The sequence below is a fragment of the Vicugna pacos genome, chromosome 9, assembly GCF_048564905.1.
Source record: "Vicugna pacos chromosome 9, VicPac4, whole genome shotgun sequence".
NCBI classification, from domain to species: domain Eukaryota; kingdom Metazoa; phylum Chordata; class Mammalia; order Artiodactyla; family Camelidae; genus Vicugna; species Vicugna pacos.
In genome coordinates this window covers 6815292-6842474 of record NC_132995.1, presented here as the reverse complement: position 1 = coordinate 6842474, position 27183 = coordinate 6815292, and the positions used below count along the sequence as shown (strand labels likewise).

Below are 27183 nucleotides of genomic sequence, written 5' to 3'. Positions count from 1 at the left end.
CACAACAGGAGCAGAGGTGGCACATCTCCTGGGTTAATTTAACAGCTCAGGAACATCATCAGTGACCCCAGTTCCATCCATCTTGTTGAGCTGCTTAATCTCTTAAATTGGCTCCCTCGTGGTCCCAAGATGGCTGCCACACACCCAGGTGTCACACACAGACAGCCTCTTCCCAAGGCAGCAAAAAGAGGTTTGTTCTTATCTTAGGTCCCTTTTGAAGAGTGTGAGAAGCCTTCCAAAACCTCAGCAAGTGGCCCTGTGTCTTAATGACCAGAAGTGAGTCCCATGCCCACATGACTCCTTCCTTACAAAGCACGATGAATCAGACCCTGGACTTGACTTAGCCTCAGATCAAGAAATCTTTGCCCTCTGCAGCTGGGAAATCAATCAGCCTCATCTGAAGGACACGGATGTTTGCAGAAAGAAAATTGGGGTGCTCGTATCAAGGAAGAAGGGAAGAATGGCTATAGAGTGCAAAATAGGAAAGCTCTGAGTTATTGTGCAGGTAGGTCACTAAGCAAAGGCACCTGGCCAAGGAGTCAAGTGGGGCTTAACTAGAGCCCACAGTCTTCTCTCCCAGCCATGTGTCCTAGGGATGGAGCCCACCCAGAGGGCTCACTTTTTTTTCTAGTTAGCCCACCCAGAATAGAGACCTTTTTTTTCCAGTTTTCACAAGAGAGCCATCTTGGCTAGTAGTTGGGTGTGAATCCAAGACCATATGCCCCACCTCTGCAACCCTGGGTTCTAGGGCCTCAGATGATTAATGCTGAGAACTCAGAGACCAGCACGGCTCAATGAACTCGAGGGGAGTCCATCATCCTTGTAGTAACCATGTGTGGTGTGAACCTAACAGACAGGATCTCTGCCCTCAAGGGCTGCATTGACAAAACATAGCGGCTTAAAATGACAATTTGTTATTTCCCACAATTCTGTGGGTCAGCTGGGTGATTCTCTGCTCCATGCTAAACTGGCTGAGTTCTCTCAAGCAACTACATGTGGAGCTCAACTGGTGTAGGACTGGGTAACTTGGACTTACTCACAACATGGCTTTTAAGTTGTTTGAAGACTCTTGGAGTCTTCAATCATCAGCATGATGTCAGAAATCAAGCCATCTGAGCTGCCATGCTGTGAGGACGCCCAAACCCAATGAGAGTCCACATGGAAGTACTCCGATTAACAGTCTTAGCTGAGGCCAGCTTCAAGTCACCCCAGCCCAGGCATCAGATATGTGAGTGAAGAAGCTTCCAGATGATTCCACAGAAGTTCCAGTCAACCTAGCATTTAGAATGATGCAGCTGAGGCACCTGATATATTGCAGAGAGAAACCATATCTGAATTCTTGATTCACAGATTGTGTTGAGCATAATAATGTGACTGTTTTATGCCACTAAGTTTTGGGAAAGTCTGTTATGCAACCGTCAATAACTGGAACAAACTAAAACAATTACCTTCTGTATTTGCAAAAACTTTTATGACTTCGGCATGAAAAAGGCCAACATGAACTTCCCCACCTGACTTGAGATGTCATGTGCAAAGGCCCTGTGGCAGGAGGAAGTCCAGTTATTTGTGTGAGTGAAATGAGGCCAGTGTGGCTGGAACACATCAAGACAGGTATGGGTGGAGAAGTTAACAGGGTGGGACCATAAAATGCCTTGTTGACCCTGCTGAGGACTTTGGGTTTCATTCTAAGACCAATGGGAAGCCATCAGAGGGTTTTACTTAGAGAGGTGATATGATCTGATTTGCTGTGTGGACATTTCTGGCTGTTATGTAGAGACATGGCTGTAGGGGCAAGGGTGGAGACATAGAGACCAATAAGAAGGAAGGCTACTGTAACATATCTGGCAACTAATGATGGTGCACTTTTGAAAAACTTAAATTCTATCCAACTCCAATTATAGTCTGTCTACACCCATTCACCCACAGTCTTGCCGAAGTTGGATATTACCATTTTCTAAATTTTTCTCCAACTTCTTTGGAAAAAAAGGCACCTTTTTCAATTACGTGTCTCTGAGTGAGATCTGTTTTAACCTTTTTTATCACTTCTTCTAAAGTCAGTCTGCTAAGTGAGAGGCTGCCCTCAGGTTCTCAAATGCAAAACTAAGGTGAATTTAGAACTTCTTCACTTTGCAGGTTTTCTCATCAGCCACACCAAGTCTTCAGCATCAACCCAACCCAGAAATTTTATTTTTAATTTTCCTTTCTTTATTTGCCATCTTGTATTAGTTATGAAGTCCTGATTGTTATTTTTAAATTCTAACATCATACATGTGAAACATTCATAAAATGCATGGTATAAAGAATAACAGAGCAGAAATTCCTATCCAGGTTAAGACCTGGTGTGTCAGGTCACTCCAAGACCGCTCTCAGGTTCAATGAGTTGCTGGAAGGACTCACAGAACTCACCAAAGCAATACTCATGGTTATGTTTTATTACAGTAAAAAGATACAGATTAAAATCAGCAAAGGTGCACAGGGTAGAGCTCAGGAGAGACCAGGTGGAAGCTTCTAGTTGTCCTGTCCCAGTGGAGTCATATGAACAGGATTTAATTCTCCTGGCAATAATGTAGGATAGGATATATTAAGTACTGTCAACCAGAGAACCTCACATAAGCCTTGGTGTCCAGGGATTTTCCTGGGGGTCGGTCATGCAGGACTGGCTGGGTGCCCGTGTGGCTGACCTTAGTTACTTGTCTCCAGCACTTCTGGAAATCAAGTTGATACCGTGTGGTCCAAGGTCCCAAGTAAACAAAAATAGTAAAATGTCAGGTAGAGCATGCCAAGGGCTTAAAGGTTATACCCCAGGAGCTGGTCATGGGTCACTCCTTTCTCTGGAATGTGCAGGGCTTGAACACCCCAAGACTGTTGAGTTAACCCTTTACTGCACACCTGGGATGCTGTTGGGCTCCAGAAACAACCAGAAAGCCTCTCTCTCCCCACCGCAGTTGATGGTGACTCTCACTTCTGTTGACATATTCCTATCTTTCTTCATTCTTTTACCATTTCTGGATATATCTCTAAAAAAATATATAGTTTCATTCTGCTTGATCTTTATTTCCCAGCATTATTGAAACACAATTTATATATAATAGTGTTCACCCACTAGTTAGTAGTATTCTTTAAAATAGCCACAAAGGGGAAACAACCCAGTTGTCCATCAACTGTGGAAGGGAGAAACAAAATATGGTGGATGGAATGTTATTCAGCCTTAAAAAGGAGTGAAACCCTGATACACCCTAAACCATGGGTGAACCTGTGAAACACGAAGCTGAGTGAAAGAAGATGAACACAATGGACCACCGTTATGTTCATATGAAATGTCCAGAAGCGGTCAGTCCACAGAGATAAAAAGTAGATTAGTGGTGCCCTCCGTACCTCAGAGGAGAGGTATGGGAGGGAACGGGCAGTGACTGTGCAGCGTGGATTGCAAATGCCAAACAAGAAGTCCAGGCAGCTAGTGCTTAAAAGAGCCAAACTCCCTGATGACTTCCAGGGAAAGGCTTTTAAAGATGGGGGTGGAGAGGTGGTGCTGCTGAGTGCATGATCAGCTTCTGGACATACTTCTGATTGGTTGGTGGTGAGGTAATCGGAGCCAACATCATCAACCTTGTGCTTCCAACCCAACCCACCTGAGGTCTATGTGCCTGTGGGCAGAATACAGTTGATTTCTTCCACCTGGTGGGGGTTTCAGTATCTGCAAAACAGCTCAAAGGATATGGCTCAGAAAATTATCTATAGCCCTTGAGGAGAAACTTAAAGTTCTTGAGTTTGTTTAAGGGCTAAACTGTTACTATTTTGTCTTGCTTGTTTTCCTTTGCTTATGCATTTTGTCACTTCTCTGATTACATTTATTCTTGGGAACACGAGGAAGACCTAAGATGATCAAAGTTTTCTACAAACAATAGGCAGGCAGAGGACACGGTGTAGGGGGTCGGGGGTCCTGTCCCAGTAAGGGCCCATTGGGTCCTGCTCAGTTACACTTCCTGTCACTTTAGTTTTTCCTTTTCTAAAACTTTACATAGAGAATCATTCCCCATTTAATCTTTTCTGTTTGACTTCTTTCACTTAGCATCATGTTTCTGAGATTCATTCATGTTCTTGCAGGTATCAATCATTCACTGCCTTTTCACTGCTGAGTAGTATTCCACTGTGTGGATGTCCCACGGGGTGCCTATCTATTCAGCACTTGACGGACATTTGGGTTCTCTCCAGTTTAGAGCTATAATGAATAATGCTGTCATCAACATTTGTGTACAAGTCTTTATGCAAACATATGTTTTCATGTCTCTTGGGAAAATACCTTGGAACCGGGTCATCTATGAGGTCAGAGAGAAGTGCTTGTCTGGGATCCGCAGCTAGGGAGAGGCTGGGCTCAAAGTCTGAATGAAGGTTTGGCACTGAAGGGGTTTGCCCAAGGGGAAGAGAGTGTGAATCCTGATGATTCTCTTTCCCTCTTTTCCCCCCAGTTCAGTCACGTAACCCCTCCCTGCCTGGGCTCCGGGGTCCTCATCACTGGGCTGCCTGGGGCCTGAGAGTCCCCATCATCCACCTCAGGGATAAACAAGATTTGAGAGAAAGAAGAGGTAACAGCCAGACAGACTGAAAATGAGAAAGCTGGACAACACCAAGGGCAGGGCAATCCCTGGGCACTCATGGTTGTCACGAGGGTTGGCACAGCCATTTGGCAGAGGAGTAGAAGTCACATCAATCCTGACACAATCACTGACACTTAACAAGTGCTTGCTTTATGCCAGGCATTGTTCTAAGCACTTTACACAGGCTAGCTCATTTATTCCTCGCACCAACCCCACATAGAGAGTACTATTACCCTTGTCCCCATTATATAGATGAGGAAACTGAGGCACAGAGAGGCTAAATGGCTTGCCCTAGGCCATGTAGATACTGATGTAGAGGTAAGTCCACATAGGTTGATCTGGCACCAGAGATGAGACTCAACCACTGTGGCACTTGCCTCTGTGTCAACACACTCCTGGGTGTGATTCCTGGAGAAATTCTCCCACAGGTCCCTAAGGGCCTGTGCTTGATGGTGACAAAGAGGAGGATGAGGATGATGGGGTGGAAGATGATGAGGATGAGGTTCGCGGGTGGTTAGTGGAGTTGGGAGCTGGGGGGTGGTCACCACTGATAGAGCAGAGGAGGTGGAGGTAAAAGACAGAGTAGAAGTCAGCAGCTGGAAGCAGTGACTGGATATGTGGTAACAGAGAGAAGGGAAGGAGAGAGTGGGGGCGGGTGGGGAGAGAAGACGAAGAAGAAGAGAAGGAGGGGGAGCAACGAGGGGGAGAAAAGCAAACAAATACATTCTTCTCCATTCTACCCAATGAATATGAATGTACCCTTCTGGGGAATATGTCTATTAGATACATTGGTACCCTGGGTAATTTGTCAAATATATTCTTTGTCTTTTACATGTTTCCATTGAAATCATGGGGTGGCAGCTCGGTGGGGCGTGGGGTTGGGATCCCCATCTGACATTCTTCTCCAGTGCCCCCATAGGTCCAGCCGTCATTTCCCCTGCTCCCTCCCTTGGGAGAGGCCCAGCCCTCTCATCAGAGGCAGGAGGGAAGGGACTGAAAGGTCTGGAGAAGGGTTGGGGGGCAGGCTGTGGAGCGTGCAGGACCTAAGCCTGTCTCCTCAAGCTCTGGATTCAAAACTGCACACTCCACCCAAGCCAGAGCCTGTCTTTCAGATCTCCACCTTCCAGAAAATCCCCTAGCCTCCCCTACCCCTGACTCTCTTTGGGACTCCACACAGGCCCCACAGGCTCTCAGCCCAAGGCTGCCCTCCTCTGGACATGGGAGAGACGGGGACAGAGATGGAGGAGGACAGAGACAGGCAGAGACGGGAAGAGGCTGATTTGAAGGTACAGGTAGATAAGTGTCAGCAGGGAAATAGAGACAGAGGAAGCCCTGCCTGGCCCCTTCTGATCTTTCCAGGGCTGGCTGCAACCCTTTCCCACCAATTTTCAGCCTGACATGAAGGGTCCTGCAAGACCCAGCCCAACACCCACATTTTCCTCCAGGAACCCTGACCTCACAAGGTTCCCCATGTGGCAGCGCCCTTCACACCTTCAAGCCTCTGAGTGTTCTCCTTCTACAAGGATGTTGTCTTCCAGGGGGTTCCTCTGACCAGCTCCTCCTTATCCTTTGAGTCTTAGCAAAAATGCTTTCTCTGACTACCCTGTCCCATTCCCCCACAGCTTCTGGTACTTTCTAGGAATCTTGACCCTGCTGTCCCTCATACCATTACCAAGAAAATGCTTATCAGCCTGCACTGGGACTCTTTCTTTGCAAATGTCTGAGCTTCACCAGAGCAGAGATTGAGGCTCTTTGATTTTTCAACCCTGAGGGCACAGGCTGTGAATTTACTAATCTGATTTAAAACCCCACTCTGTGTGACATTGGGCAGGTCACTCCCCTTCTCTGATCTTTAAGTATTTCATCTGGAAAGTAAGGATGACAAATTTGACCTGATTGGTTTGGAAGACAGCAAAGATTTTTTTGTTTGTTTGTTTGTTTTGCCTCATGGTAACAAACATTTGTTCCCTTCTATTTCTACCTTGGATCTTTAATGTCCATCAGAGTTTATATACTTTGAGACACTAGAATTGTCAATCATCAGCAATATTTATCAGCACACGTCACATGCCAGGTCTAGTTCATGGACAGTCTCGGTGAACACTCATCCTCACCAGACTGTAGGTACAGGTGAGGAAACTGACGTGACAGCAAGACAGGGGAAGTCGCTGACTCTAGTTGCTGTAACATAATTAATCCCACTTGCACATTCCCAGTTGTAGTGGACACCATTGGTGGCCTGCCCAGGTCCTCTCAGATTCCTCTTACCAGTTCTGTGCACCCAACACCCAGCTTCTGCATGCTTTATGCATTAATCATGCCTTTTTTGCGTCTGTATTTCTGGCACTTTGATGTCTGGGCCTTGCTGACATTGGAGGGACCGCCCCTCCCTGGGCTAGCCAGTGCCTAAAGATAATCAAGGACTCACTTTTAAACATGCCTTTCATATACAAGCCAACCAACCCGGAGCCTAGACCCCCAACCACTTCCTGTATGGAGCTCTTATACTTCTGGCTACTGTTCCTCTGCCTAATCACCCCAGGACCAAGTTCCAGATGACTGGGGGCAGCCCCTCCCCCACCCCAGAGCCTGCTGAAATTATTCAACTAGGCAATCCTAAACTTACCTTGGTCATCTATTCCTTCCTGAGGAAACCAAAAGAAAGACTCTTGCCCAAGGTTCTCCTCTTTGCCTCTACCTCCTGACCAACCTCGGTGCTTCCTCACAGAGCCCTGTATAGCTTGGCGTGCCCCCTTCCTTTGGGATCTGTGAGAATAACAAACTATCTTTTCAATAGTAATTATCTTGTAATCTGTTGGCCTCACCATACCTGAATAGTAATAAAACCGATATTTTAAAACACGTTGCAGTTAACAGCTGATGCTATGACTTTGTTCCCAAGACTGCCCTGGAACTTGAGGTGCCTGGGAGTTTATGTCCTGCCCTCTTCCCATCATGATCCATGGCCCACAATGACCAGGCCCCTGATATTCGTACATTGGTATAGTCTTCTCCCATAATCAGCCTGGGCTAGCCTGATTTGAATTAATCAATAGAATATGGTGGAAATGACATTGTGCCAGTTCCAAGCTTAGTTTTTAAGAGACTGGCAGCTTCCACTTCCTCCCCTGGGAATGCTTACTTCGGGGTGCCCTGAGCTACCATGTAAGGGGTCCGGCTACCTGTTGGAGAAAGCACACGGGGAGGGAGAGCACTGAAACTTCACGGAGAATGAGAGCAGTTCCAATGTTCCACAGCCCAGTAGGCTCCAGCCTACTAGCCCTCCCTGCCAGACACACGTGAGCACTCCATCTTGGATGTTCCAGCCCAGCTGGGTCCTAAGATGACTGCAGCTTTAGTTGACATCATATGGTAGTGAAGAACTACCTTTCTGAGCCCAGTCAACCCACAGAATTGTGAACAATCATAGACTGTTATTATTTTAAGGCTCTAAATTTTCAGGTGGCTCATTATTCAGCAATAATAAACCCAAACAATGATCTCTCTTTGCCTCAAAGACCCAGTTCCCTTTGCCTAAAGGTGGGAAAGACTCTGCAACTTAATTTATCCTTCAAGAGTTCCCCATGGGATCAGACTGGGGTTGGACTTCACCTGAAGTCACACTCTTGCTGGTCTTCTTCCTCTTCACTGTAGTGTTTCATCTGTTCCTGTATTGGTTTCTCCTGGAAGCATGTCTTTAATAAATTATGGACACATGAATCTTGTCTCAGGGTCTCCTTCCAAGAGAATCTGAGCTCAGATATGATGCATCTGATTTTTCTCATCTCCAATCAGAAGTCAAGGGTCTGGCTCCCTATTCTCAAGGATCTGGCTCCTTATTCTCTCTCCCCATTCTTTCTTGCCTGTCTCCTGCATCCAAAAAGCACAAACCACCTTCCAGATTCCCCAGCAACAGGCAGCCATCTAGTCGGTGGGATCGGGGGTGGGTGGGGGGGGTGAAGGTGGAAACAAAAACACCCACATGGTCTCTGAAGGAAGCAGCAAGCAGCGTGTTTGCCCTGGCCAGCAGCAAATGACACCTCCTTGCCCCCAACCACACAACCATGGAGGGGATCAAGTGGAGGTCAGAAAGACAAAAGTCAGGAGGTTGGCATGTCAGCAGCAGTTCAGGGGCCAGGTGGGGATGAGAGTTGTCTCTGATTTTGGGTCTGCAGTGGGAGGGGCTCTGCTGGTTGTTCCAACCCTTCCCTCAGGGACTCTATCTCTCTGACCTCCCCATCCCCACCAGTTCACAGTCCCTGAAACCCCAAAATCCATCACCATGGATCCTGCAGCAGGTCCCAAAGCCGGGTGCCACTTGAATCAGATAAGTCAGCAGAGAAGATGCTGGGGGCTGGAGGGCCACAGCCCAACGGGGGACCCCCACTCAGAGCTTCCAGCCAATCCAAGGAGTCCGTGGGCCCCCTGGGAGAGCGGGATGGGGAGTTCGTTGGGGACGGGAGCGAGGAAGAGAAGACAGATGAGAGGCCTTCAGAGTCCGGGGAGGGGGACAGCACATCGAAGGAGCCAGGGAAGTCCAGGGGAATGGGGGGCAGCGGGTCTGCAGGGGAAAAATGGAGTGTGAGCTTAGAAAGGCATAGGTCCGGACCCCAGCACCCTATTTGTCCATTCCAAGAGTCTAGGTCCCCAGCCCACTCCTCCCTAGGACTCAGGAGCCCAGATACCAAACTATTCCTCCCTTGGACCCGGAAGTCCAGAACCTCGGCCTTCTTTCTCCCCAAATCCAGGAGGTTGCTCTTACCCTCAGGCTCCACCTGATCCTCCAGGATGTCATCGATGCCCCGGTTCGGAAGCAACTGCGGACGAGCAGAAGCGGCGTGAACCTGGGACTCCAGCCTGATCCTGACTGAGACCTTAAGCCCGCTCCCTCTCACCTGCGCTCTGCGGATCGCTTCCTGCAGCTCCTCCTCCAGTGTCAGGGCTGCAGAAGCTGGTGCTGAGGAAAGGGTGGGCACTGGAGCTGGAGCAGGAGCCGTCGTCGCAGCCGGAGCCGGAGCCGGAGCTGTCACAGGGGTTTCCGCGGCACGTGGAGGAGGCGGTGGGTGAGATGTTGGACTAGGCTTGAACTAGAACAGTGAAGAGGGCGTTCCTACAAGCCACGCCCACTGGGAAGCAACCCCACCCACTCGCAACCTATGACTCCACCCCCCTGTCGCATCCCCGCCCTTCACTCGTCGACACCTCCCTTCGGCCTCGCCCTCTATTTCATTGGCTTCTCTTCCCTTAAGATCCTCCCACTTTGCTCTTAACCACGCCTCCACAAGTTATTGGCTAGTCTTTTCTCGATTTCCCGCCCCGTCCCACTTTGTCTTCTCATTGGTCCACACGCGCATAGCCTCGCCCTCACCGAGCCCGGCCTCCGGGTGGCTCCCAAAGCCTTGGGCCTGAAGCGAGGCCAGGGAGCATTTGCGGAACTGTCGTCTCGTCGCGGCTTCTGCCGCTCACGGGGCGGGGTGCCGCCACGCATGCGCTCCAGGAGCATCGACTTGGTCCCGGACACCGGGAGGCCCCGCAGGCGCAGCTGCTGCCGGAGCTCTGAGACCTGGGATGGGAAGTGGGGAGAGGCCGTGCTAGGCCGGGCTCCGGGGTGCAGGCGAGGGGAGAGGTAGGGGACAGGGCTGGACGTTTGGAAACCAAGAGAGGAGGGACTGGGGACCCCGGGTCCTGGATGTCCGATGGAATAGAGGCTGCAAGGTTAGACTTCTGGGTCCCCACTGAAGGAGAGGGCCAGCCTGGGAAGTTACTCCCCAAACTTACCGTCAACTCTTCCAGTTTGAGGGTCTGAAGTTCCAATTTGTGTGGAGGGGGCGAGGGGCTGGGGACTCCTGGTGGGGAGGGAGTGAGGGAAGTGGGCTTCATCCTGGCGGTAGTTGTGAGGGGGAAACAGAGGTTAGAAGGAGAGAGAAAAGACATTCTGGAGTCCCCAAAGACAAGGACTCACGAAGATGCAGGAGGGTGAGGGACCCAAATTCTGGATCTCCGAGGGCGCAAACACAGGAGGCTAGTTCCTGTGCGCGGGAGAGGAACTGGGGGCTCAGACTCTTGGATGTGAGGTCAGGATTCCTGAGAAGTGAAGGAAGAGGGGCTGGGGATCTGGACTCTTGTGTCCTGGAAGGGGGCTGGGGGGACTGAACTTCCCAGAACAAAAACAGGGGTCATACCTAGAAAGTGGCTGCTGTGAGTTTGTCTCTTCCCACAGAGGCGGTCCAGGAGGACTCAAGACTGATCTTTCAGCCTGGGGGTCTGCCCTGGACCCTTGTTTCGGCTCTGGGGGCATGTACTGGTGGTACGTCAGGTTCCCCTTGGGCTTCGGCTCTCTCCAATGTCTGGAGATCTTAGGAGAGTCCTGAAAAAGCAGGTAAGATGTCATATGCTTCTGCTGCTTTCCCACTTTCCTGCCCCCAGAACCCCATGCAAAGTATGAGGTCAACTTGGCATTACCAGAGAGGAGTAAGAAGGGCAGCAGCAAGGAAGACCAAGTCTAGACTCTCAGGGGGACTTCCCTGAACTCCCATTGAGACTTACCTTCTTCAGGGACCTCCAAGGGCTGTATTCCGGCTCAGGGAGAAGGATTCCAGGGCTGAAGAGGAATGGGGCAGGGCCGGAGGGTGAGGCTGGGACTGGAGCCACAGCCGGGCCTGAGGCTGAGATCCACGGATCTGGATCCGAGACTGGAGAGGCAGCGAAGGACCCCGAGAGGCCTGCAGGCAGCAAGCCAGGCAGGGAGAAACAAAGCTGTGTGGGAAGGAGGGCCCTGGAGGCCCCAGCCCCTGTGTGCAGGAGGGCAGGCCTGGGGAGTGAAACCCAAGTGGTGGGAGCTGGGTGTCTGAATTCCTGCATCTAAGGGTGGAGGTGCTAGGGACCCAGACTTTTACAATCTCAAGAAAGGCAGGAATCACCTCCTTGGTCACCAAGTGGTGTGGTGGCTGAGGATCACAGATTTCTGGGGTTTTACTTGGACAGGGGTGGGGCCAGCACTCCTGGTTCTTGGGAAAAGAAGCTGAAAGCCACATCCTGAGATTCGTGTGTGTGCCAAGTGTGGAGTCTGGGATGCCTGTCTTCTCCAAAGAAACAGAATCTGGATTCATGCACTTCACTGGAGTGGGAAAAGCCCAAGAGCAGGAAAAGAGGTCCTAGGGGTGGGGCGGCTGGGGACCTGAACTCCCGGTCCCGGGGAAGGGCAGGATGGGCTTTCAGTGTACCCTGGGGCATAGGGACTGAGGGTCTGGGACCAGCGCAGCACAGCTGGTAGCTGTACTCCAGGGTGTCCCTGGGAAGTGGGGCCACCATTCCCTCCCTTTCTGGGCCCACACTTACTTGAGTCCTGATACCGTCTGTGGATCCGAAGCTGGAGGACTGTGGTGGGAGGTGGGAGGAGAAAGGCGGGAAGGGAGTGTCCAAGAGCCTGGCCTGGCAGGCGGCTGTGAGCTGCAGTTGGCGGGACACGCGTGCCCAGCCCCCTTGCACACCCCGTGAAGGCGGGTGGGCGGGCAGCCTGCTCCCTTCCCGGGCCTCCTGCCTGCTCCCTGCCAGCACAGCCCTGAAGGCCGGAGCCGTTTGGGGGCTCGGAGGCAGCCAGCATGCAGGCAGGAGGCAGCCCTGCCCCCCGGCTCCACCTGCCCCCTTGACAAGCTATGCCTACCCCAGCCTCAACACAAATTGCCATCTTAGCCTTTATACCTCGCCTCCTTCCATCCACGCACCCCGCTTTGCACACGCCCACTCCCTTCTGTGCTGCCTCTGGGCCTCCCCTCCTTCATCCCTTTGCACACCCACCTTTAAACACGCGTTTTTCTGGGCTCTAGTTTTGCACCTACACCACTTTGGTGCACTTGGACCCTTCGCCCCTCTTCGTCCTTGGCTCAAGGTCTTGGCACATACCCAGCTACATGCACACACTTATTTGCACATTCAGGATTTGGGCCCCCAGTTCCAGAGCAAGGATCCCTCTTTGCACTTTTCTGCTCTTTGTACTTTTCTGCTCTTTGTATTCGTACACTTTTGAAAACTCCTGGCTTTTGGTTCCTAGTGTCTTGGCACCCACCCAATCACGTAAGCACGCTCATTTACACACTCGAGTACCCTCTGTCGCCTCAGGACTTGACCTCCAGGTGAACTTACTGGCACACTTTCCACCTGCACTGGGACCTGAAATGCAACCTTTGACCCTTTCAAGGCTTGTGGGGACCCTTGCCCACAATTTCATGCTGGGCACGCTTAAGTCCCCACTATGCACATGTCAGTTTAAGCCCCCCTTCTTTTGCGGTCCGTGATCCTCAGCACACCCACCCTGAGCCGCCCACTCCCTAATGTTATGTGAGCACTTCACTAGCCATTTGCACCCTCACTGTCCACCACAACTTGACCCCTTTGCTGGTGCCTCCATGCACGAGTGATCTTTTGCACAGAAAATACATGCCTCCTGGGTGCCGCCGCCCTCCTCCCACTCACTCCGCGGTGCACACTCCCAGAGTCAGAATATTGTCTCAGGACAGGGAGGATCCCTGCCCTACATGCACAGAGAAGCTTCTCACCAGATCGGAACTTGGAGCGAATGATTTGGGATCGCTGGGAGGAAGCCGCCAGAGTCATTGCCAAGCCTGGGAGGGGGATCTGGACTTGGGGGAGAGCAGGGCCACCACAGGAGGCAGGGTCAGAGTGGAGGTCAGGAGGCGGCCCTGCAGGTGAACACAGCAGGGAAAGGGCCTGTGGAACTTTGAGATGGGAGAGCCTTGGGCCTCTGGATCTTGGCGGGGTGGAGGGCACTGGGGGCCAAGACTCCTGGTTGTGAGAGAACAGGGGGCTGGGGACCAAGACTCCTGGGTCTGAGGGAGGAGGAACCAAGGGGTAGGAAGGACCTGGGGTCTGGGAATCTCGGATTCTAAGAAGGCAGGCATGGGGGCCTGGACGCAGTGTCTATGAAAGGAGAGGAAGGAAAAGGGGTCGAAGGGCAGTAACTCAATATTCTTTTGAGGGGCCTAGAATCCAATAGCCTTGATCAAGAGGGGGAAGGGGACCCGATATGTCCCTGGGGAGTAGAAGGGGTTCTGTCACCTGCATTTGAGAAGGGTGTTGGTGGGTGTCAGCCACCGTGGTCTGTGGGGAAGGGACTTGGATCAGAGAGGTGACAGAAGAGTTAAGGCGGGTTCCCCTCCCACCACCCCCTCACCCCAGGGGCCTCTCACCAGGTGGGCTCTGCGCAGCTGTGCTCTGGAGCGGGTTGAGTTCAGCGGTCTAGGCTGGAGGCCGCAGGCTCCGCCTCACCAGCCTTGGATCGCCTCGGACCCCCCCTTTTGGGGGCGTGTCTGGAGCGGTGGAGGCGGGCGGGGGAGACAGGAGCCCCCTCCTAGCACCCCGAGAAGGGGCGGGAGCACGGGATGGGAGGGCCTGGGGCGGGGCGGGCGTCGGGGTTCCCTAGCTCGCTCCTCCTCCGAGTCCTGGGGCTGCAGGGTCGGACAGGGCAGTGGTGGACAGATTGACAGAAACAGGTGCCAGGAGAGGGGCGCAGGGTGAGCAGCAGCGGCAGGTGGTCGCGCCCCAGCCCTGCAGGCAGGTGGCACCTGTCGCTTACTTTTTCCCTGACGCAGCAGCGGGAGTCAGATTCAGGAGGATGAAAAGTTCAAACTGGAGCCCCCGACTCCTAGGTCTGAGGGAGGAGGGGGCTGGGGGCACGTAATTATGGATGTGAGGGAAGAGTGATTCCAGAATAGGAACAAGAATGTTGAGGCTCATCAGTGTGTCCGACAGGCAGGAAGGTCCAGAAGGGGCTTGGGAATCCAGATTCCTGGGTCTGAGGGAAGAGACTGGACTATGGACTTTTGGGGTCGAAGGGAGCGATGGCTGTTTCCCACTTGCAGGACTAAGGGTCTGATCTTTGTTAGAACAAGTCGAGAGTTCTGTCCTAATATGCGTGGGAGGCCCCAGTGTTCCTGGGTTGGATTACATGCGAGAGGGCAAGCTGAGGCCGTGGCTATAAATACCTTAGCGGACTCGGCAGGAGCCCAACGCTCCAGCCAAGGGCCCTGATGCCTTATTCCGAAGAAAATCATCATCACTACTGCTCCCGAGTCTTAACAAGTGAGGCGTTGCCAATACCACAGATACCTTTATTGCTTCTGGCACTCAAGTCCTAAACCCAACTTCCCAAGGTCCCATCCTATATTACCCGAAAACTCAAACTCCCAGCATTCCATGCCGGGAAAAACCTACAACTCCCAGAAAGCTCTGCGCTCGGGCGGGCTCTAGTAGATGAATTTTCAAGGTTCGCGCGCTCGTTTGCTATTGGTTTTTCAAGGAGGCGTGGCTACAGGAGGTCCATGGCGGTGATTGGCCGGCAGTTCCTGCTGCTCGAGATCCCAGAGGAGACGGCGGAGCCTGCGCAGTTCACGGTGGAGGGCGTCGTCCGTCACTGGGCCCGTGAGGCAAAGGCGCGAGCTGCCCAAGGGCAGGATGAGGGGAGGATGGGAGGAGAAGCTTTCAAAGATGTCTCCTATGAAACCGAAGAACACAGAGTTAAATTCTGCAAACGGGCAGGAGGCAGTAGTGTCGGGGAGAGCCTAGGTTGCGCCACTCCCGAAAGTAGGAAAAACGTAACCCTCTCGCAACTTCCGGAGCAGGATCCCCTCAAACGCTACTCTTGGAGTCCCCAAGCATCATGGGAGTTGTAGTTCAGACTATGAAAGGCCATCGTTGCCTGGGAAACGGGCGATGCAGTTGGGTTCTTGGGTCCGAGAGGAAGGAAGAAGGGCTGGGAAGTTCGTTTTACGGATTCCTTAGAGTGAAGGGGCCTGGAACCCGGACTTAGGTGAGGGGCGTAGTTTGTGGGGGAGGCTGGGGGCCTGAACCCCTCAGAAAAAGGAGCTGGGAACTTAAACTCCTGTATCTTGGGGGAGAATCCTATATCCTGGGATCCAGCACTTAGCACCTGGGGGAGGAGAGGGCTAGGGGTCCAGAATCCTGGATCAGAAAGAAGGAGCTGGGGCTATGGATTCCTAGGTCCCAAGGACAGAAGAAAGCTGACAGCCCTGATGCCTCTGTCCCCATTTCTCTTCACCTGTGTCCACAGCATCTCTCTCTGCAGGGGGAGGATCCCAAGCAGGTGGAGGACCGCGGCCAGGACCCAGCTGGTAGTGGCTGAGCAGATGGTGGAGCTGAGCAGGGGTCAGTGTCGGGTGGTCAGTTCGTAGGCTGCTCCATGAAGCCTGGTGGAAAGATGAGGTGAGAAATCTATGATCATTATGGGGCAGCTGAGAAATCCGAAGTGGAAGGCCCTCCACAGAGAGTGTAGATGTAGTAGGTAGCAGTGGTGTCTGTGTGATGTCTTTCAGGCACTGTGAGGCCTAGTTGTCACCAAAGTGATGGTGGGAAAGGGTACACTCTCAGTTTTAAAAAAGAAAAATGTGCTTTGCTTTAGAATGCATAAGGAGGCAGGAGAAGGCAAAGGTGAGGAAGAAGCAAACTGACTATTAGTTTATATTATTGTGTACATAGGTATTCGTTATTATAATAACCTACTTCACGGGGCTTAGTCAGCGCTCAATGAGAAGGGCTAAACACAATGCCTAGTGGGGAGGTTATAGCTCAGTGGTAGAGTGCCTGCTTAGCGTGCATGAGGTCCAGGGTTCAATACCCAGTACTTCCATTTTTTAAAAAAAGTAAAAAAAATTTTTAATTATAAAAAATTTTTAATTACACTTAAAAAAAAAAAAACCCACACAGTGTCTGGCATATAGTTTATATACAATGAATGTTTTAGCTGTCACATTCCTTGGTCCCATACCAGACTTCCTGAATCAGCAGGTCTGAGGGAGGGAGCTATTATTATTTATAAGTCCCACTGGGATTTAGATGCAGCCAAGTTTGGACATTGATGTCCCTGGCTTCCTTCCAGCTGCTAATGCATCACCTATGGTGTCTGAGCTGGGACTGTGGAGAACATGGAGTCCAAGGAGCAATCCAAGGGTGAGCTGAATGTACAGAGGATGGCTGAGTGGGGTTGGGGAGTCAGAGGTCAGGGTTCAGGAGTCACCTTGAGCAGGGAGGTGCGGGGCACACAGAGCAGGTTCACAGCCATGGAGAGTTTCCGGAAGAATTCGGTGGCGATGTCGCCCAGCCCAGCCCCCTGCAGCCAGTCCAAGACAAGATCCAGGTTGGTTCGGATTTGGACAGCTCGAGACCACTGATAGAAAGGTCGGCCTTGACCTGTAGGGGAAGGGAATGAGAAGCAACAGGTGTATAGGGGATCTTGCTCTCCTGCCACCCAGACCTTTCCTATCCTTCAGCTTGGGATCTAGAGCTTGCTCTCCAGAGTCCCTAAATATGTACCCTGAGCCTGTGGTGTGTCTGAATTGAATAGATCTCAGTGGCTCCCATCTCTGCTTCCAGTCCTTTTCCAGTCTGACCCTCACCTCGTTCCATCAGCGAGTTGAGAAGGGACGCATTGGAGAAGAAGAACAAGTAGCCGAAAGTCTGAGACACAAGGTCCGGGTGCAGCTCGCACTGGCTAGTCAGTTCCAGGGCTGCCTGGAACACGCCCAGGGTAGGTCTCAACCCCGGAGGCATGGCCCCCAGCTCTGCGCCAGGCCCCGGCAGCTCTGCCCCAGCTGTGAAAGGATTGCTATCCAGGAGAGCAGGCAGCGTTGAATATAGAGTCTGAGGAGATACAGAGATGCAAACAAGTGATCAGACTACAACTCCCTGGAAGCTTCAGGGTAGTAGAGTATGAAGATACTGGGGAGCTCCACAAAAGGCTTCTGGGAATTGTAGTCCATCTACTTTCAACACCCTAAAGGTCTCCATGAGCAAATCCCTACTTTCCAGATAGGTTTTAGCATTCATCAGGCCAGGGACACCTCAAATCTTAAGGGCTTTCCAGAAGTCTCTTGGGTATCTTAAGACCATCTCTGATGCCTTACAGGACTTGTAGTTCTCAACAGGGAAAGCTCAAGTAGGACAAAGGACCTTGAACAAAGAGGCTCCCTTCAATCAAATAATTATTCATCCAGAATTCCCAAAGGAAAGGAAAAGAATGGAGAGTCAGGAAGTGGGAGTGGGGTGGCAGTTAGCCAGTGGAAAGTGAGATCAGGCCAAGGACAGGAAATGAGGTCAGAGCCAAAGAAGAAATAAAGCTACCCTTGGCAGGGATGTACAGGAAGTGAAGCCTTGGAGGAGAGGGCTTCACAAATCAAGGCTGATCAAGGAACATAGAGACTATCTGTCCCCAAAGATTCCTTTTTATTTTACAGATAGGGAATCAGGCCCACCAGAAACCAGAAACCAGAAACCCTGAGAGTTCCAAGAAGCAATATTAAGCTCAAGGGAAGTGGTGGGGGACTGGGGCAGAAAGCAAGTCCTGCAGGATGCGCATTCCAGGGAGAAAAGGTCTGTGGCTCAGAAAAGGGAATGAACTCAGAGCTATAGGAAGTGAGGTCAACAAACACAAGAAGTGTAGCCTGATTAAAGAGACTTTGTTTAAATGACGGTACCTAGTACTATTTGATCCATCAAAATCTATCTGTCTACCTATCTATCAAACTTATCAGTGACTCAAGAGTGGACTTAGAAAACAGCAACTTGAGAAAGTGGTAATTGTGATATAACCAGACAGTGAAGTCAGCCAAGATGGTATGGTTACAAAGACAGAAAGAGAAGTCAGAAAGGCAGGAAGTGATGTAAACTCAAACAGGAAGTGGTATCAGAACAGCAAGGTGCTGGAGTGAAATGGGAGGTGATGTCAGAGAAGCAGGAAATCTTACGAGGTCACATGGGAAGTGACATCAGAGCAATGTGATATAGTTCAAACAGGAAGTTATGTTATGCTAAACAGGAAGCAGGTGTCAAGGCCAACCTTGGTGAGGTAGTAGACAGACTGCTGGAAGGTACACATGATGACCTCATCCAGGAGGGCCATGGCTTCGTCGCATAATTCCAAGTCATTGCAGAGCTGTGGGTCTGAGGACAGACCTAGGAGTGAGAGGGAGAACCAGAGGCTGGCAGGCAGAAGCCCAGGTCCCCAGGTGCAGGGAATGGCAGGAGGCTTGGTTGAGCATGGGCCTGGGTCAGATCTCACCCTCCTGGTCGGCCTCCTTCTCCATCTCTAGCACCTTCTCCTGCACAAAGCTCAGCAGCTCCGTGGTGTTTGCCATCCACAGCATGAGTGGCCGCAGCTCCACAGACACGGCCTCAGGGGTCAAGGGCACCTCAGGAACCCCCTCAGGGTGGCTAGGAAAGGAGGAAGGGACCTGTAAATCTTGCCCAACCTCCACCATAATGTCCAAACCCCGAGATCTGGGTCTAACTGGGGACAGAGTCCAACTCTCATTTCACAACTAGAAAAGTTGAGTCCCAAGGACTCAAGAAGCTTGCACTAAGACATGCATGGAAATGTGAACAGAGAACTGGATGCAAAGCCTGACCCGTACATCCCTCCAGACCCTTCTCCCCAGAGTTTCTCTTACTTCTCTGGCTGGCGGTCTCCAATTTCCTTAATCTTTTCCTGTGGAACAGTAAGATCAGAATTAAGGTGAGGGGGTTGAGGAAACGAGGCCTATGGGTTAATGCCCTGGGTTTTCCTTTTTGACAAAGACTGTCCCCACTTTTCAAATGGACTCTAATCCCCAAGCTTCAGAACAGTCAATCCTCCTCTCACCTTTTAAAACACGCACCCCTATGATTATGAGTGGTCTACCTCCCTTTAGGTCCGCTTCTAGTCAAATGGAGTTTCTTTTTCCCCACCCCAAAACTTCTTAAACCTTTTCTCTAACTAGGCTCTAGCTCAGTAGGATGGAACCTCCCCCACCACCTCTGCCACCCCCATGAATGGCTTCTCCCTGGCACTTTCATCTGTTGGTCCATAGGTTTGTTCTTCCTCGCTTGCAAGAATGGTCTCGCCCACTATGGTCAGGGCCCACCTTACTTCTCACAATGGTCTCTTTCAACTTTTCATCCAATGGGAACTCTTCCCCTCTACCCGTCTCCCAGAATGGTTTCCTCCATAATCCCACAGCTGCAAATTTAGGTACTACTGTACAGCCTGTGGATGGATCCACAACTCCCAGCATCCATGGGGGCCCTAGCCCAAGCCCCCTCCTGGGGTATCATGGGAGATGTAGTTTCGTCCTGCCCAACTACGAAACTAAGGTTCGAGGTGGCGAGGGGACACTGGGGAAAGGACTTGGGGCGCAGATGGGGCTGAACGGCGGTTGGGGGCACTCACCCAGACAGCCTCCTTGATGAGACGGGCCAGGCGGCCCAGCAGGCGCGGCAGGTGACCCAGCTCCAGCTCCCGGGCTGAATGCTGCACACACAGCGCCAGCAGCGTGGCGGGCCCCAGGGGTGGAAGGTCTCCGGCGCCCGCGGCCGCGGCGCGCACGATCTCGCCCAGCAGCGCCTCTTCCTCGCGCGGGCGGAAGCGCAGCACCGGCTCGTGGCCGTCCAGGTAGGCGGCCAGCGCTTCGCCGCGCTCCTGCAGGCCACGGCCGCACAGGCGGCAAGAGAAGGCCCAGCCGGGGCCCGGCGGCGTGGCCCCGGGGCGCGCGGGCAGCCACGGCAGCCGCGCCGGCCCCGAGCCCCCATTGCGGGGGTCCTTGTACATGAACAAGAAGTGCTCGCCCAGCCCCAGCAGATCGCCCGGATGCAGCTCGGCCTCCCGCAGCAGGAGGCACCCGTTGTGCGTGACCGGGGCTCCCCGGGATGGGCGCACCATTGCCGGGGGCTCAGGGCCCGCGCGTACTGTGCAGTGACGTGGCAGGATGTCTGGGGCGTTGAGAAAGGTGTCCACATATGGGGCAGGGGACCCACCTCGAGCCGAGGAGTTCCCACCCCGGCCAAACACGTGCTGCTCCCGCATCATCACATACACCACGAAGTCCTAGAGGGAAAAGCGAAGATGCACTAAAGGACACCACTCCACTAGGAATGGATGCTTCCAAAGAGATCCCTTTCCCTCGGTCAACTCTTCCATCAACCACATCTCCTGAATGAGCACTTCCAAGGAGATCTCCTGGGATCCCAAAGGACTCACCATTTACCCCCACCTCCCATGCACGAGTAGGCTCTTCAAGGGCAGTTCATATGGTGGACTGCCCTATAACATACAGCCTGCAGACTGGATAAGAGGAAACCCCTTTCTTGATACAAGCTCTACTATTTCTCTCTCTCAAAGAATGGATGCTTCTCAGGAGATCTTTCACCGGTGGACTCTCCCATCTTCTCACCTCCCGAATGGACTCCTTCAAGGCAATCCCTTCCTACAGTGGACCCTCCAATAACATCCAGCCCAAAGAACGTGTGCTTCCAAGAACACCACATCCCCGTTACTAAAATGCACTGTCCCACTACCCTCATTCTCAAAGAATGGACCTTCCCAAGGAAACCTTCTATGAACTCTCCCATTTCCCTGACGGTGGCCCTGTTTGCCCACCATTCCACCCCTGTGATGGAGGCTTTTCAAGACATTTCCCCTCCCAACAATAGTTTCTCTCAATATTCCCAAAGCAAGGAGTAGATATCTTTTAAGAGACTTTGCCTTTGAACAGTTTTCTTCCATTATCTCCACCCCATGAATGCACGCTTCCAAGGAGACCCACTTTCTACAACGAACTCTCATTTTTCCCTTCATGATGAATTCACTCCCAAGGTGTCCTCCTGCAATAGACTCACCTACTCCCCTCACTCCCATGATGGAGAATTCCAAAGATACTCTCCCTTCCATCAATGGATGCCCTCAACATTCTCATCCCCCAAAAAAGACATCTCCAAGGAGATCTACATAGAGTGGCACGTCTAGTAATCGCATCTTATAAACTGATGTTTTCAAGGAGACCTTCTTAAACTGAAGTGTCCCATTTCAACTACCAAAGATATATTCTAGAAGACCCCCTTCCTAAAAATGACTCTCTTCTCTGCATCCTGTAAAAATGGAATCACTCAGTCTGACCCTCTCCTAAAACCCTTTTGTTCCCTTTTCATGTCTGAGAGAACAGTCATCCAGATATTCATAAATCATAAATCTCCTTCCTACACTGAACTCTCCCATCACCTCTACCCCATGGATGGACATTTCTAAATCCCCTTCCTACAATGGATTTGCTCATCTGCCTTTCAAGAAAAATGGACCCTTCTAGTCTGACCACCTTCTAAAGACAGAATCTCCTATTTTCCATCCCTGTCTGGAGAAATGGAATGATCCAAAATATATGAACCCCTTTTTACAGTGGCTCTCCTGTTCCTTAGCACAAGAAGGTTCTTCCACCTCACCTACAGTGAACTCAGATTACAGACACCCATGAATAGACGAATGCAAACAAATTCCTTTCTACAAGAGATGAAACTTTTTCCTGTTCCCAAGGAATGAACATTTTCAAGAAAGCCTCTTTCTTATCAAGAAATTTCTCATGAACCCTGCCCAAAAGAATAGATGTTTCCAATGTGTCCCTCTCTTCCCATAACATACTCTCTTATATTCTCAGGATAGATCCTTCCAACAGACTCACAGACATAGTAAACAATCTTATAGTTACTAGGGAAAGGGGGTAGGAAGGGATAAATTTGGGAGTTTGAGATTTACAAATGTTAGCCACTATATATAAAAATAGATTTTAAAAAAAGTTTCTTCTGTATAGCACAGAGGACTATGTTCAATATCAATATCTAATAACCTTTAATGAAAAAATACAAAAATGAATATATGTATGTATATGAATGACTGGGAGATTGTGCTGTACACCAGAAATTGACACATTGTAATTGACTGTACTTCAGTTTAAAAAAAAGAAAGAAGAAAGAAATAGACTTAGGATAGATTCTTGCAATTTGACCACCTTTCCAAAATAGAGCCTCCCATCCTCAACCTTGTCTGGAGGGATGGACTGTTAGAAGATATACAAAACCCTTCCTACAGTGAACTTGCCCTGTCCCCTTGCCCCAACAAGGAGGAATGAATTCCAAGGCAAGCTCTTCTCTGAATAGTTTTAACCCCTCACCCATATGCACAGCCAAGCCACCTAACCCAATTTGCTCCCTCTCTGACAGTGAAAATGGAACTGTTAAATAAACTCTATCACTTTCCAGAGTGGGCTGTTTCCAATGATTCCAGTGGTACCTGTTGAGTGTGGCTGTACCACTGTTACCCAAAGGTGGACAACACCATAAGAATGATTCTCCTAATCACCACACACACACACGAACATTTCCAATAATACATTACATTTCTATTAATGAAATAATATCCCACTGACCCCCAACCACTAATCCTTTCTCCCTCTCTGCTCCCCAACACTTAAACAATTCTCCTACTGCCACCCAAATATGTAAAATAGAAGTATCAGCACCACCTGCCCCCATCAGCAATGGTCAAATCGTTCCAGAGTAAACTATTAGCTTAAAAAATGATTTACCCCACTCTTCGCAAGAAAATATAGACTTAACCAGAACAAGATCCCAGACATCAATCAGATTATCTCCCTCCCTCCAGAATATACTTTTCTCTTACTCTCCCTCAGGAAATAGAGGCTTCCAAGAAGATCGTTTTAAAATATTGGCTCTTTCATTCTCCCTGAAGGTAGACAGTGCTTTCCATCAACTTTGAACGAAATAAATCATTCCTTACCTGTTCCTCCAGTGAAATCCTTATCTGCCATCTATTCTCCAACACTTCCACTCTCTGACAATATTCCCTGCTCTGGAACCTCCCGGGGACCACACCTTCCAGCATACCCGAGACTACTGCGGCCCAAGGAATTCTGGGAGTTGTAGTTTTGTCTCCCTTCAACCGAAGGGTGGGGCATAAAACTCCCCGTAGGAGAGGCTTCGCTTACCTGAGCGTCCTGGTAGCCCTGCAGCAGCAGGAAGTAGGGGCGATTGCTGGGGGCCTGGATGAGGCACTGGGTCAACTGATCAAAGTCTCCGGGGTCTGCAGGTCCGATTTGGGCGTCAGCTGCCCCTGGGGCCATGCTAAGTGCCTGCTGCCTACGCTCCTGCTGCCTCCTCCGCCGCCCCTGCAGACTGAGCTCCGATACGCTGCGCCGCAGGGATAGGTTTTCGGAGCGTTCCTTGCCCCCGGACCCAGCCGGGGGTCCGGACCCCGACCCTGGGCCAGGACTGGCCAGCGCCGCCCCACCCGACGCCGCCCGGGAGCGGTTCTTCTGCGGCCGCCACGAGGGGGCGCCCGTGCCTGCGATGAGAGATGGAACATGATGAGACAGACTGGAAAGAGATAGGGAGAGATTATAGAGAATTGGCTGCAAAGAGGTGAGGCTGCTTACCACACCTAGGTTTTTGCACATGCTGTTCCCTGTGCTTGGAACACACTTCCTACCTGATTCCTACCCATCTCCTTAGGTTTTTGCACATGCTGTTCCCTGTGCCTGGAACACTTCCGGATTCCTGCCCACCTGATTCCATCATGCAGTTTCAGCTCCTTAGTTCATTCATTCTTTCTGTTAGTATTTTCTGAGCACCTACTATGTACCGGGCACTGTTCTAGGCACTAGGGACTTCTCAATGAACCGAGAAGATCCTGCCCCCAGGGAAACAAATCACCTCCTCTTGAACACCCCTAACATTCCAAGTTGGAGCATTGAATTCCTCCAGGGCCCTAAATAATGTGTGGCCCACAGTAAGTGTTCAATTAGTGCTTTGGGGGGGAAAAAAAGACAATGATGCCGTTCTTTATCGAGCGCCTACTATGTGCCAAGCCCTGTGCTAAAACCCTATACATGATTCCATTGAATCTTTGCCTAGGATTCTGCTGTGTTTAACTGGCAAAGAATAGGTTGGAGTCCAAGCCTGAGTTCAAAGCCCATGAATGTAACTGATACACCAGCGCATCTCCCAAGGGGAGACTCAGGAACAGAAAAGCTGTAAGAAGGCTACCTGAGCAAACTCTATCCCTATGAGCCAGACCCCACCCCTGCCAGGCTCTGCCGTATATTTGCTATTTCACATACAGACACACTTCCTGTTCCAGGCCCGGCCTTCTCAAAGACCAAGCCTCCAAGTGCCTGGTCCTTGGCCTTTACAAATACCTCTTTATTTCCTGTGCACTACCCTCAAGCCCCTACTCACTTTGCAGCCAACCCAGCCTAAGGTCGCCTGCTCCAAGGCCCACCCCTGAGGCTCCGCGCATTCTTGGGCCCTGCTCTAACGGCCCATTTCCTCATTCTCCAGGCTATTTACCCTTGTAGGCTTCATCCACAAAGGCCCTGATCCTCACGAACCACTTCAACCTACTGCTGAGAGGCCTCTTGCCACCAGGACCCGCGCCACCAGCATCTGTCCCGCCCAATACCTCTGGCTCCTTGTTATTCCATTTCTCGGGCCCCGCCCCTGCATCGCAGGCCCCGCCCATAGGCTCTGCATTAATTCCCAGGTTATCATCCTCTGGCCTAGCCCATCTGGCCGACCTAGGTCCTGTCCCAGTTCCACCTTCCACTTGATCCAGTGCTATAAGCCCCGCCCATCCCAATGGGCCCCGCCCCTAGTCGGCCATCCGGTTCCCCCGGCCCCCTCGGGCCCCGCCCACTGTAGCTCCGCCCACTACTCCCAGCCGATCCCTCCACTAGCTCCGCCCCCAGAGTCCAGCCAACGGGCTCACCATCGCTGTCCGCCGCCCCGAAGGCCTCCTGCTCCAGACGGCGCGCCTCCTCGCGGCCGCGCAGCTCGAAACGCCGCGCCCAGCCGGGCCGTGCCCGCCACAGCTCCTGCACCAGCAGCGGGCGCTCGGAGTCGCCCAGCACGCGCAGGTGCTCCGCCCGCCACTCGCCGTTGCCCACGGCGCCCGCAGCGGGCCGGCCCAGCGCGTCGCAGAGCGCGAAGGCGTCCACACAGCTGCTTTCGCCGGGGCCGCCGCCGGGGCTGCCGGCCAGCCCGTAGCGCTCCAGCGCCTCGGCCACCAGCTCGCGCGCCGTGGAGCGCGCCGTGGCCAGCACGCTCTTGTAGTTGGCGCCCGAAGCCAGCCCCGCGCCGAAGATCTTGAGGACCCCCGGGGGCGCCGTGGCGCGGGCGGCCAGTGGAGGCTCGGGGGCCACGCCTGCCGCCAGCTCCGGCAGCTTCTTCTCGCTGGCCCAGCGCTGCGCGGACCCCGGGGTCCCGGGGCCTCCCGCGCCACCAGACCCCGTGGTCCCGGTCCCCGAGCCCCGGAAGAGCTGAGAGATGCGCTTGGCGCGGCTCCCCGAGGCTCCCCCGGCCGCCTTGACCGCGCCCACTCGCCGCAGTTCCACGTGCGGCGGCGGCGGGGGTAACGGCTCGCTGCTGCGGCTCCCCGTGTCGGAAGACGAAGACCTGGGAGCCCACCAGGGAGTGCAGACACAGGAGAGAGATCCAGAAAGACACGCAGAGTCGAGGGTCAGGGGTTAGAGAAGGAGGGAGATGGACAAAGACCCAGGTTGCGGGGAGAGGGGGGACAGAGACCCAGAGATAGTGGGGGACAGACACCCACAGAAAGTTGAGAGATGGGGGTGTACGGAGATGGGGGTGGGCAGAAGCCAGAGGCAAAGAGAGAAAAAGAAAATAAATAAATAAAGGGGAGTCCCACAGAAGGAAATCCCAAGAGGTGATCAGGGAGGGGAGGAAGGAAGGAGGTGAATCAAACCACTGCTCCTTCTGTGTCCGTCTCCATGTCCATCCAGCCTAAGCCCATCTCACCAGGCCCTATGTCACTGGATCCCACCCTCCCCTACGGCCTGCCAGCCCACTTGTCCATTCAGGAGAGGAACTGGGACCAGCCCTTCGAGGATCCCTGACACTACCCTGCGCAGGAACTGGGTCATAAACGGGGAAGATTGGGAGGCAGGTGGGGCTGGGGCCAGAGTCGTGAGGAGGTGGGCACTCACTTGACAGAGGCAGCGCTGGGCCAGCGCCGCCCCAGCTTGGCCAGCTGCTTCCTGGGAGAATTGATCCACAGGCCCACGGGGAGATGGAGCTTCCCGAAGCGGGGACTTCCACCCTCCTTTCGCTCACCAGATAACATGGCCCTAAGGGAGGGTCGATAAGGCCCCAACTCTTGAGACCTTGAGAGGTAGGGAGTTGGTGGAGGGGGACCTGGACTCCTGGGCCAGAGGAAGGAGGGGGCTGGGGCTCAGTCTCTGGAGTCTGGGTGCAAGAGAGGGATGGGAGCCTGGATTGCTGGTAGCTGGGATGGAGGGATGGCTGGGGACTGACTCCTGGGTCTGAAGGAGGAGGGTCTGGATTCCTGGGTCCCCAACTCTTACCCTGCTTCGGGTCCCGGCAGCACCCGGGGGCCTTGGCTCCGTTTGCCCTGGTTGGTTCCTGACCCCGCTGCTCCTGTACAGCCTTTGCCTCTGCCCCAGCTCCCAGCACTGGGTGGGGGACAGGAAAAGGCAGAGGAAACCCGGCAGGAAGAGCGGGGAGGGGGCGTCCTGTGAGGGGACCGGGCCTGGGGGAGGAGATCTGGGGAGGGCTGGCCCTGCCCCACTCCTCGATTCTGGAATTACATCGCAGCCGGTTGGCCCCTTCCAGGACCCAGAGGGCCCGGCTCCCAGCCCCTCCTCCCTCAGCCAGAAGACCATCCCCAGACTTCTCCTCTTGGAGAACCAAAAGCTACAATCAG

General features: G+C 52.4%; 2 protein-coding genes and 1 long non-coding RNA gene across 12 annotated transcripts; 1 reads left to right on the top strand and 2 right to left on the bottom strand.

The window, feature by feature from the left end:
- Nucleotides 1-8581: 8581 nt before the first annotated feature.
- MAMSTR (MEF2 activating motif and SAP domain containing transcriptional regulator) lies at nt 8582-14569 on the bottom strand. Of its 8 annotated transcripts, none has more exons than XM_072966709.1 (9): nt 13151-14569; nt 11934-12044; nt 11142-11317; nt 10778-10962; nt 10374-10476; nt 9964-10158; nt 9491-9682; nt 9358-9412; nt 8582-9156 (listed from the first exon to the last, which is right to left on the bottom strand). In XM_072966709.1, exons 1-9 carry the CDS (start codon nt 13206-13208, stop codon nt 8873-8875), a joined length of 1359 nt encoding a protein of 452 aa, XP_072822810.1. In that variant the 5' UTR covers nt 13209-14569; the 3' UTR covers nt 8582-8872. The 8 variants fall into 8 exon arrangements, with proteins under 8 accessions (XP_072822810.1, XP_072822808.1, XP_072822809.1 ...); XM_072966707.1 differs by having other exon boundaries at nt 11934-11972; XM_072966708.1 differs by having other exon boundaries at nt 11142-11287; nt 11934-11972.
- LOC140698041 (uncharacterized) lies at nt 10022-23217 on the top strand. 2 transcript variants are annotated; one of them, XR_012075435.1, is made up of 7 exons: nt 10022-10221; nt 10816-10974; nt 14911-15032; nt 15682-15833; nt 16507-16577; nt 17001-17154; nt 20779-23217. It is a non-coding gene; the product is annotated as an uncharacterized lncRNA (long non-coding RNA). The 2 variants fall into 2 exon arrangements; XR_012075436.1 differs by having other exon boundaries at nt 10022-10310.
- Nucleotides 14702-27170, bottom strand: RASIP1 (Ras interacting protein 1). Of its 2 annotated transcripts, none has more exons than XM_072966695.1 (12): nt 26825-27170; nt 26447-26587; nt 25210-25895; nt 23432-23787; nt 19831-20484; nt 19073-19110; nt 18685-18836; nt 18463-18578; nt 17024-17267; nt 16645-16817; nt 15670-15817; nt 14702-15105 (listed from the first exon to the last, which is right to left on the bottom strand). In XM_072966695.1, exons 2-12 carry the CDS (start codon nt 26581-26583, stop codon nt 14906-14908), a joined length of 2904 nt encoding a protein of 967 aa, XP_072822796.1. In that variant the 5' UTR covers nt 26584-26587; nt 26825-27170; the 3' UTR covers nt 14702-14905. The 2 variants fall into 2 exon arrangements, with proteins under 2 accessions (XP_072822796.1, XP_072822797.1); XM_072966696.1 differs by having other exon boundaries at nt 18463-18566.
- Nucleotides 27171-27183: the final 13 nt, after the last annotated feature.

What these genes read in the sequence shown, in the direction of transcription:
- MAMSTR (XM_072966702.1), bottom strand. Translation starts at nt 12,282, where the DNA reads ATGGCAATTTGTGTTGAGGCTGGGGTAGGCATAGCTTGTCAAGGGGGC. An exon ending in CAGACGGTATCAGGACTCAA is followed by an intron (nt 11,318 to 11,933) that starts GTAAGTGTGGGC and finishes TGCTGCCTGCAG; the next exon opens with GCCTCTCGGGGTCCTTCGCT. An exon ending in CTTGGAGGTCCCTGAAGAAG is followed by an intron (nt 10,963 to 11,141) that starts GTAAGTCTCAAT and finishes CTGCTTTTTCAG; the next exon opens with GACTCTCCTAAGATCTCCAG.
- RASIP1 (XM_072966695.1), bottom strand. Translation starts at nt 26,583, where the DNA reads ATGTTATCTGGTGAGCGAAAGGAGGGTGGAAGTCCCCGCTTCGGGAAG. An exon ending in CCCAGCGCTGCCTCTGTCAA is followed by an intron (nt 25,896 to 26,446) that starts GTGAGTGCCCAC and finishes GTGGGCTCCCAG; the next exon opens with GTCTTCGTCTTCCGACACGG. An exon ending in CAACTCGCTGATGGAACGAG is followed by an intron (nt 16,818 to 17,023) that starts GTGAGGGTCAGA and finishes CTTCCCCTACAG; the next exon opens with GTCAAGGCCGACCTTTCTAT.